The sequence below is a fragment of the Saccopteryx leptura genome, chromosome 12 (assembly GCF_036850995.1).
Source record: "Saccopteryx leptura isolate mSacLep1 chromosome 12, mSacLep1_pri_phased_curated, whole genome shotgun sequence".
Taxonomy (NCBI): Eukaryota; Metazoa; Chordata; class Mammalia; order Chiroptera; family Emballonuridae; genus Saccopteryx; species Saccopteryx leptura.
In genome coordinates, this window is record NC_089514.1 from 13,359,251 (window position 1) to 13,370,346 (window position 11,096).

The window sequence follows — 11,096 nt, forward strand, 5'->3', positions numbered from 1 at the left end:
GGGTGCAGGAATAAAAGCAGAGAAACGGTGATCTGCTGCCATAGTCTTAGAGAAAAGGAGGGCATGAACTAGGGCCGTGATATTAAAAATGCAGAAATTTGTAATACACAGTCAAGTACACAGAATTGGCATTTGGCTAGATATAAAAGGAAAGTCACAAGCTTTTGGCTTAGGCAACAGGCCATTAACTAAAGATGAAAAATAAGTAGTCTGAAGGAAAAAGGTAAAGATTCATCTTTTTGAAATACTGTACAATTTATCACATATCAACCTACATACCTGCATTTACAAAGACTTCCCACTGGCAGTAAGAGAAGTCTGCAGACTGTTCGGCCTAACCCTAACGGGCCTTCGTGGACAGAAGCAGCTCAAGTCCACCCTGACGGCACCGGGCTCCCTCAGTGCAGCCTGCGTTCTAGACACACCGACTCATCCTCACGGACACTGTCACCTCTGTGCCTTTCCTTGGACCATTTTCCTGTCAGGAATGCCTTTCCCTCTATCTCATTTTCCTGCTCTAGTCTTCCCTTTTTTTTTTCAGCTAAGAAATGAAGAAGATGGGAAAACTGAAGAAAAAAAAAGGTTCTGAAAAACTTGTCACAAAACCTTAAGTGAAGCTGAATCTTTTCATCCTAGGAAAGCCTGGATCAAGTTCCCAACATTTGTTGTATACGATCCCACTGTTAAATACAAAATGTTTACATTTACAAATGCCAACGTTCTACATTTGACATTTATAAAAATGACCCCTTTACAGAAATGACCCTTAATGGACAGAACTAGTATAAATTAGTATAAGCTACTGATCAACCTGCTTAAAAGGAAAGAGAGTACCCAGATGGAAGAAATATGCAGAAAGTTTTTCTTACCTTGAATATACCAACCCAATCTTTTGGATGTGGTTGGATATATGGTGTTAGGGTATAATGACATTCCAGGTGTGCATTAGGAAGATAACTTTTGGCCACATTTTGAAAGATGACATGGGCAAAATTGGAAGTCTGTGGGACTTCTTGAAAGGATGTCATTGTGAATCTGAAACAAGTAAATCAAACAAGTTGAATGATAATCAGCAAAGAAAAACTTTCAACTTCAGAAAATGTTATTAAATGCAAACAAGGATATTTACATGTCATACTTTTTGGGAAGACACAATTTTTAACATTGGAACTCCTTAAAAATGTGATTAAATGTGAAAACAGACAAATTGGGATATAATTTCCAACATGACTCAAAATTACATCAGGGTTAAAAAGCATTTAAACCAAACTCAAAACCCAACTATCAACTCTCTTGAACAGCCTAGCCCTTCACTTCTTTTGCAACCAAGAGCTTCTGTGTTAGACACTTAACTTCATTATTTTCCTCCCTAACCTGACCCACTCCATCCCTCTCCCAGGTTGTTAGCTCCTGTAACAAATGCTAATCTCTCAGTGGCGGCATTCCTCACCCATGTTTATGATCCCCAATCAGTGTTTCTCAACCCTGGCGACACATTAGAATCATTAGGGATCTTTAAAACAATAAAAAAAGACAATGACAATGACTTTCTGGAAGTGGGAGTGGGCATGTTTGTATGCATGTGTGCATTTTTCTTTTAGCATCTTCTCAATCTTAATCTTGTATGTGGTCAGGACAAAGAACCACTACTTAGACTCTGACCAACCCCCAACCACCTAAGCCTCAATGACCATTTCCCCTTATTCCGCAGATATCTAGACCCAGCCTCCGCCTTCTTGGGCTTCTGGTACATGGTTCTTCAGATCACTCAAATGATGTAAAAGCCCAGCTGGTCTCCTTAAAACAGTTCAGCCTGTTCATTTCCTCTCCACCTATACTGATTCTACTCTTTCATTCTGGGTTCAATGACTCATGTTTTCATTTCCCCATTAATTTCCATATAGTTACTGATTAAAAATAAAGGTATGTATTTTTACATGAAATATATACTATAAAAAAATCTAATTCAGATTTAGTAAACGCTCAGTGGCTTAATGAACACCATGCACTGGACAGCAGATAAATGTTTAAGTAGACTATAAAAACCTACAACATCTAAATGTTTCTTGTGCCCTACTTTTGAAAAAAATTATACAACTGAAGATTTACTTCAAACAGCTATCTATACAACCCTGGCCAGTTGGCTCAGTGGTAGAGCATCGGCCCAGCATGTGGAAGTCCTGGGTTTGATTACCAGCCAGGGCACACGGGAGAAGCACCCATCTGCTTCTCCACCCTTCCCCCTCTCTTATCTCTCTCTATCTCTCTTCCCTTCCCCCAGCCAAGGCTCCACTGGCCCAGGCACTGAGGATGGCTCCAAGGCCTCTGCCTCAGGTACAAGAATGGCTCCAGTAGCAATAGAGCAACACCCAGCAGAGCAGAGCATCGCCCCTAGTAGGCATGCCCGGGTGGATCCCCATCAGACGCATGCCTGAGTCTGTCTCTCTGCCTCCCTACTTCTTACTTCAGAAAAAAAAAAAAAAAAAGAAAAAGAAAAGCTATCTATACAGTTTGCCAGACTCAGTACAATTAATGATCCCACAGTGCACTGAAACTACGGCACTGACCCTATAGCACTTGCTTCTGAGTCATCAAAACAGGGCTATCTGTAATAATGGGGAAAACTGGAGCAAGACTTTTTGTTAGCCAAATTAATCTAATTTACTTCACAAATCAATGAAGTTTCTACAAGGCAAGCACAGATGTAAACTCTACTCATATTTTAACACGTCTTTATTGCTAGTAAGATCTAAGACAATACGCTTCTACAACTGTTTGCTGACCTGTTTGAAATACTAAGGTGTAATTTTAAGGTTCTGAAATAACAAGGACTTTAGAAAATACCCACTTTTGTGTGCTCTCTTCTGCTTCTCTGCTCCCCTAAAACAATGTATTAGATATCCCATAAAGAGACTGTCGATCCTGAACCTGCAAGCCACTTTGGTGGAACACCAGGCTGGCTGGCTGTTAGCCTCTCCCACCCGAGTTTGGCCAGGATTCAGAGGTAAAGAGAGCGCATTCAGTAGCAATCCTCCCCTGCCTCTGCACTAACAAAAGCACTCTACTACCAACAACCTACTTCACAGAAACACTTGAATGTCAACATCCTCCAGCTGGTAACCCAAAACGTTCAGGAAATTTTTTTTTAAAGTAGAACCTATAGAAACTGGGAACACTGCCTAAAATAAGTGAAGAGTTAGTTCTATTACTTTGTCTCTTTGAATTGCCTAATTTGGGCTGAGGGGGGTGTCATGATGCTAATGAAGTCACTAATAATCTCTTTTCAAGTCAGTGGCTTCATAAAGACCCACCTAGGTTCCTGTTTTGAAAAAATGTTCACTATAGGATACCAATATCTTCTAACAGATACAACTACCAAAAATGAGGCAGTGAATCAGTATTATTTTTCTACGAAGAGAGTAAACATTTAAGTTTATCTGAGGAAGATATTCAGTAAGGAGAAAGTAAGGCTAGTTTAGAATGGGTTTTCCATATTTTAATTAAAAGTGGTTTAAGAAAACTTTTCCTTAAAACGTAACACACAAGGCAGTGGAGTGAAAACTTTTGTTTAACCTCAATTAACAATAGTGATTTAAAAATTCATAATCCGCCTGGCCTGTGGTGGCGCAGTGAATAACGCATCAACCTGGAACGCTCAGGTCTCCGGTTCAAAACCCCGGGCTTGCCTGGTGAAGGTACATATGGGCGTTGATGCTTCCTGTTCCTCCCCTTTTTTCTCTCTCTCTCCCCTCCCCTTCTAAAATAAATAAAATTTTTTTTAAAAATTCATAATCCAACCTTACACTTTTACTTCACTGAAGTATGTAAGGTGTAAAGTAACATGAAAATATGTGTGTATATGCTTGAACAGCTCAGAAAGTCCTCCCCATACAGTTCAGTCTATACTCAGGAGCGATGTTTGAAAAGACTTTTAACTAAAGTGATTGAATTTTTACTAGTATATATAAATGTATTTTCATTATTTTAAATAAATATATCAACATCATATTTCACTTTAAACTCTCCCCCCCAAATTCAAGCTTTGAATACAAAACCCCTAACATCAGACTTTAAACATATGCAGGTCTATAAATCTGACGAGTGAAATGATTTCTGATCATCCTATTAATAACCTTCATTAATCCTTCTCCAACACTACAACCCTTTAAAAACTTTCAATGTCATCAGAACTATAGAAAGTTTACAAGTCATTAAACTTGTTATTACCTTACTTTTTAAAATTAAATTCCAGTATCTTCTAGTCGTAAAAAAGTTAACATGGCTAAATATAACCTGAATGTAATTACAACATGAATCAACCCATTTTAAAAGTAAAATGAAATTCCTAACTCCCATACAGTTCTTATGCTTCGCTCGCACAGATAAGGAAGGGGGTGAAAAGGCAGGCAAGCTGGTAAAAATATTGACATTCACTGAGAATATCGATGTACCAAGATGATTCACAAGTGGATTAATAATACACTAAGCATTCTCTCTCTCTTTACACACACACACACACACACACCCCAGTGGAGAAGTAATATGCAAAGTCACTGCATCACCTTGTGGTAATGCTTGGGAAGTGTAGCTTCAATAACATACTGAGAAAAAGATCAAACTACATCTCAGTTGGAGAAGAAATATAGCCACTAGACACAGAGGAAGCGCAAGCAGCTTTACCATACCAATGTTTCCTCCCCTTCTCTCAAGCACATCTCCAGAACATGCGCACCTTAAGATGCAAGCCAAGGCTAAGTGAAAATTTCAGAACTAAAGGGCCAGTCACACCTGGCTGGGAAACAAGGTCTGAAATGCATACACATGCTGCCTGAGGTGCCCTCTTCCGTGTTTCCTGATACATTCCCTAAAGTTTAACATCTCTAGAGTTCTTGTATATCTGTTATGTTGTAAACTCAATACTATAAAGTCCTTGGTCTAAAAGTCAATTTGTTATTCTGGGGATTCATCAATATTTAAGGGAAAAGGCAAGTAATAGGCAGTGGGCACTCAGTTAACTGAAATAAATTTGGGGAGAATAGTACGCTTTAATGTTATCTTTAATATCTACCTCTTCCTCTTCAAACTTCTTCAAGCCCCAACAGATCTTAATATTTTTCCAGTGTCTCCTGATAATCAATTCATTTTACTAGCCCAAAAAATGTTAGCCCTAGTCAAATAAAGTAGAAAATAGCCATACTAAAAAATTCTATGCATTAAGCATAATCAAATTAAGCTTTATAATTTAAGTAAATATTTTACATAATTTGCCAGTTCTAACAATTAAAATTGAATAAGAAATAAGGTAATTTTGTTCTGTGTAATAATATGATTTTGATGATTGCATTTTTTCTATCCTTACCAGTTAAACATGCTAAACTAATTTTAAGTGAAATATCCTGGTGTCTTGGATTTGATTTTAAAACTCAAGGGGGGAAAAATGTGTTAGAGGAGGTAATAAAACAAGATAAACAAAACAGAGTTCTTTTTAACTTTGCTCTCATTTTGTGTATGTTTGAAAATACACATATTTCCATGCTATCCATAATAGAAGTAAAACCAGAGTAAACAGAGGTTAATAATGAAAACACATTTACATGTAGTGGTTGACAAACCGAGCAAACATTTTAAAATATCCTCAGTTAAAAATATACGAACTTTTAGCCCTGGCCAGTTGGGTCAATGGTAGAGCATCGGTCCCGGGGTGTGGAAGTCCTGGGTTCAATTCCCTGCCAGGGCACACAGAAGCATCCATCTGCTTCTCCACCCTTCTCCCTCTCCTTTCTCTCTATCTCCCTCTTCCCCACATGCAGCCAAGGCTCCATTGGAGCAAAGTTGGCCTGGGCGCTGAGGCAGGCACTAGAATGGCTCTGGTTGCAACCGGGCAATGCCCCAAATGGGCAGAGCATCACCCTCTGGTGGATATGCTGAGTGGATCCTGGTCAGGTGCATGTGGGTGTCTGTCTCTCTGCCTCCCCACTCCTCACTTCAGAAAAATACCAAAAATAAAAAATTAATAATAATAAAATGAACTTTTAAAATTATCTCCAAACTTAGTCCTCTAGGGCAGAGAAATATCTGAAGAAAACAAGTATCTGACATTTGAATAGTTTCCAATTATTCATACTGTATGTAATTCAAAGACTAGTAGCTGATTTACACAATAGAAAAATAATACTAGCAATCTTTCTGGGAGGCAGACAAAAAGGCCCAATCTGTTCATTTGCATTCTTCCAGGAGTCTATCTCCTGAGCTCCTTACAGGTGAGTTAGTTCCCTGCTCAAGTGTCACTCACACCACCTTTTACTTTTTAGATTGTTTTAAAAGTTGGTTTCTAAAAAGCTACAATCTTGGCCCACATATATATTAGAGGGGAGGGTATTTTTTTTCTTCTACTAAAGATTTATATGGGGCAAAATGAACTTTAAACAACCATAATTGCACACAGCCAAAATTTTACTTAAAAGCACCCAAACTGCAAAAGAATACAATCCAATAAACTTCACCTGAGAGAATTTCCCCCAAAGTAGTACGGAAAAGCATCATTAGACTCTTTCATAGTTAACATCATTAAAAAGGTTGAAACTTAAAATTCCTAAATAACTCTTATTTTGTTAAGGAAAAGGTATTTACTAGTTAATTCTACACAAATGGCTGCAGCCATAATTGTACACAGAAGTGTGCAATTTTAGAAAGCGACAACTATCGATAGAAAACAAAAACTGCAATAAAGTGTTCTTTGAAGTTGCAAAACAAACAAAAAAACAAATAAACCCTAGTAAGAAGTAGGGTCTAACCTAAGCCCACCCTTGCTAAAAACCAAAAGGACTGTCCTCAGCCCTAACACCTGAAGAGCATTTTGAAGGCAATTAAGCCATATTTAGATTAACAGGCTAATCAAATAATCTTTTTAAATGATTTTGGAATTTAGCCCCCAAATTATCATTAATAACTGTTCGTGCATGGTTTATAGAAATTTTGCAACTAGCTGAACGCAGAGTTGAAAAATTAAGATTTTCCCATCTAAATCTCTGACAGTATTAATTCACAACTACTACTTTGTGAAACCTAAAACCTAATATATGTAAAATGTCAAACACCACAGTGCTTTCACACAAAGCTACTATCAATAGGGTAAGTCACGCAACCCACTTCCCTCCCTTCTCAAACAATGATTTTCCAAAGCCACGAACACTAGTCGGGACTCGCCAACACACTGCGGCCTTGCGGGGTGCCGGCGTGGGGGGGGGGGGGGGCATTTGCGAAATGAAGAAAAGTTGCCACAGAGAGACGAGACCCTCCCCGGAAGATCCGTTAAGGTCCCTGGGAGGACGAGGGGCCATTAACAAACAGACTGACGGCGAGAAGCGTTATCGCACTCCGCACCCAGGTGAGGCCGCAGCGCCCGGCACCCCGCCCGGCCCCGGGCGTGGGTGGCGCCCGCAGGCCCCGCCCCCGCCCCGCCCCCACGGGCGACTCAAAACAAAACACTTGGGTTTCACTCGGCGCCAGCACCCCCGAGCGCCCTTCCCGGACCCGACCTCGCTGTCCGGCCGCACTTACCGACGCCGGCGGCACACACGCGGCCCCCGAACCACTCCCCCGAGAGTGCGGCTCGGGCAGGCCCGGCTCCTCCGGGGCGCCCCCCGCGTCCCTCGCCCCCCTCCAGAGCCCGCGCCCCACACGCGCCCCCACACTGGGAAGGCCTAGCCCGGGCCTCCCGGCGCCTTTCGCCAACTCCGCTGCGAACCGGAGCGCAGCGAACCGAATTCGCTCGCCCTCTGTCCCCAATCCCAGTCGGGAAGGAAAGATGTCCCCGACCGGGAAAGCGTCGTCACTCAGCTGCTTCGTCACCACGGAGACCATGCCAGAGACCGGCCAGGCCCCCGGACTGCACGGGGGTCTCCCGAGTCCCCCAACAGCTCCAGCTGGGGTCCGCCCCGCACGGGGCCGGAGAAAGCGCTTACCCAGTGAGGGGCTCCGGACAGAGCAAGGAGCCTCACACAGGCTTCCCAGCCCGAGCCGCCATCAACCGCCTAGCCTCTTCCGCCACCACCGCCAGCCTCCAGCGACCGGCTACACCCCGCCCCCCTTTAGAGTCCAAAGCTGGCATTACGTCGCTTCCGCCCACAGGCCCAACCCTTCCGCCACCGCGGGTTGGGCAGGTCTAGGCCGTGAGACGCCGTCTCGCTGCCCGGGTGTCCCCGACCGGTCCAGCTGCAAGCCGGCCTCTTCCCTCGGTTGTTGTCGCTCTGAAACCTAATCGCAACCAAACAGGATCTGTTTGAATTTGCATTTTTGACTTTTTGATTATTTCTTTACCGGAAAGTGAAGTAAATTTTCGGTTAAGTGGAAAGGCTAGGCCCGAGGTATATGAACTATTACCATGTCGCTGCGTATATCTTAAAACCTGACTAAGCGAATCCTCTCGTTTTATAGATCAGAAGGTATAGAACCATAGAAGCGAAGGAGCGAGCCCATGGCTAGAACTCTGTCCCAACTCCTGGTCCAGTCCTGTTCCTGTTGACGCGTTGCATTCTCTGAGATAGCTCTGTCTCCTGGAAGCTTTTCAGTTCTAATGCTCTATGATTCTATTTCCCCCTGTGGCCTCTTTCTGCCACCGTTCCTCTGAGTTAACTGCTTTTGTTATCTGCGTCATTTTGTGTGTGTGAATTTTGTCCAGTATACTCTGTGCAATTATAATTTATAAACTCACTTGGCTATTGTGTATCTCAGTGATTTTCAACCTTTTTTGAGCAGCGGCACATTTTTTACATTTACAAAATCCTGGGGCACACCACCTACCAAAATGACACAAAATGACACTCTAACACAGTACATATTATACATATAGTTAATAATATAGTTTCTAAATGTATTTATACTCACACCTGACCATGTCTCACGGCACACTAGTGTGCCGCGGCATACTGGTTGAAAAACACTGGTGTATCTTACTTTCTTATAGTAGGCATTCACTTTGAATCCAAACTCCACACAATCAATATGTTCCTGGGTTGCCTGCCATAAAACCCTGATAAAATTTGCAGTATCACCAGGGAAGAAAGGATGTTAAATTAAATCACGTTAAACGTTGAAGCACCTTCTAAGAGCAGTACGTACTACAAAACACTCTCATATCCTTTCATCTTCACATCCACATGGTTAAAATTACAATACCTTTCATAATAATGGGTTCTCCATATTTGATGACTGATTCGTTTACTATGAACTGAAATCTTTGAACTTGGTCTTGTCGGTGTATCCTACTTAATCACAGAATTTCAGAAGAGCGTTTACAGGTCATTTGGCCTGAACCTCCTTATTTTACAGATGAAAAAACCAGTATGATAATATCAATAATCACTGCTGTTACTGGTAGCAATCTCCTAATGGTGTAAATATAAATACTTGTCCCTTGAATGTAAATATAGCAGTGAACTTTATAAGCACAATTTTTCAGAGGTATCACTCTTTGTATTTTCTAATCACCAATTTTCAGTTAATGGAATAAGAAAAACAACAACATCTTCCTGAAAGTCATAATTGGAAAACATTGTTATGCAGGTATTTTTTTTTACTTTTCTTTAAATAATTTTTTGAAATTGTAGAATTTATTTTCCTATTCGTTTAGAAAGCATTCATTTGCTTTAATCCTATTAATAATGATCCCTTGAATTTTTTTCAATATTTCAGTATTTAATTAAATTTATGTAATGAGCTTAATATATGTATAGCATCATACTATGCCTATAAGACGTGGATCCACAATCCGTTATATGAAACCTTTGGGCAAATGGATTTCAAGAGTCTGTACTTCTTAGAGTTAGAAGAAGTATACTTTTCCCTGGCCGGTTGGCTCGATTGACTAGAGCAGGGGTAGTCAACCTTTTTATACCTACTGCCCACTTTTGTATCTCTGTTAGTAGTAACATTTTCTAACCGCCCACCAGTTCCACAGTAATGGTGATTTATGAAGTAGGAAAGTAATTGTACTTTATAAAATTTATGAAGCAGAGTTACAGCAAGTTAAAGCATATAATAATAATTACTTACCAAGTACTTTATGTCGGATTTTCACTGTTTGGCAGAATAAATCTTTATAAAACAACTTACTATAGTTAAATCTGTCTTTTTATTTATACTTTGGTTGCTCCGTTACCGCCCACCATTAAAGCTGGAATGCTCACTAGTGGGCGGTAGGAACCAGGTTGACTACCACGGGACTAGAGCATCACCCTGAATCACAGAGGTTGCTGGTTTGATCCATGGTCAGGGCACATACAGGAACAGATTGATGTTCCTGTCTCTCTCTCTCTCTCTTTCTCAAATCAATAAAATAAACGTTTAAAAAATCTTTAAAAATAAAAGGTATATTTTATGTTACATGACATCCCACAAGGTCTTAGGCAGAACTCCATAATCAAGTTAATATTTTCTTCAGGAAAAGTTATGAATATCACACTACTAAGTAGGAGACATCAAGCATGTAGCCTGATTTCAGTTCAGATCAGGTTTTGCCACTTGGCCACCATGAGTTCAGGTCATGTTTTATTGACAAATGAGTTCAGGTCAGGAGAAGTTTTGCCACCAAATGTTAAAAAAAACACACAACTATTTTCAAAGGTTTTTGGACTTCAAAATAGCGAATAAGAAATCATAGATCTGTTCAAAGAAGTATTGCAAAGTAAATATCTCAGCATCTGATGATATTTCTAGAGCAATGACAATTTCAAGTAATTTCTAGGCAGTCATCCTAACCTAACTCATACTGCTTATCCTGTATTTTAGATATTTGGGGAAAATATCTAAAAGACACTGCTGCTCTATTAGAACTTATGCTAGCAAAAGGAAGAAAAATGAATTCATGAAAATGTATAAACTAAAGTATAAAATATAGTATAAAAATAATGAAGTATAAAATAAGGTATTTGGAGATGGGAGAACTTAATATAGGCTTGTATAGCAGTACACCTTTTTTTTTTTGTCAGAGAGAGGGACAGACAAGGACAGACAGACCGGAAAGGAGAAAGAAGAAAAACATCAACTCGTAGTTGTGGCACCTTAGTTGTTCATTGTTTATTTTCTTGTATATGCCT

General features: G+C 40.4%; 1 protein-coding gene across 2 annotated transcripts in view; it reads right to left on the bottom strand.

Moving 5' to 3' along the window:
• Window positions 1-8,109, bottom strand: part of TAX1BP1 (Tax1 binding protein 1) — a 56,913-nt gene extending 48,804 nt beyond the window's left edge. For both annotated transcript variants that reach the window (XM_066353683.1, XM_066353682.1), the window contains exons 1-2: window positions 7,965-8,109; window positions 870-1,035 (exon numbers count right to left, since the gene is read on the bottom strand). In XM_066353683.1, coding sequence (XP_066209780.1) covers window positions 870-1,028 — 159 coding nt within the window. In that variant the 5' untranslated portion in view covers window positions 1,029-1,035; window positions 7,965-8,109. The remainder of the gene's footprint in view (window positions 1-869; window positions 1,036-7,964) is intronic.
• Between the last annotated feature and the right edge of the window lie 2,987 nt (window positions 8,110-11,096).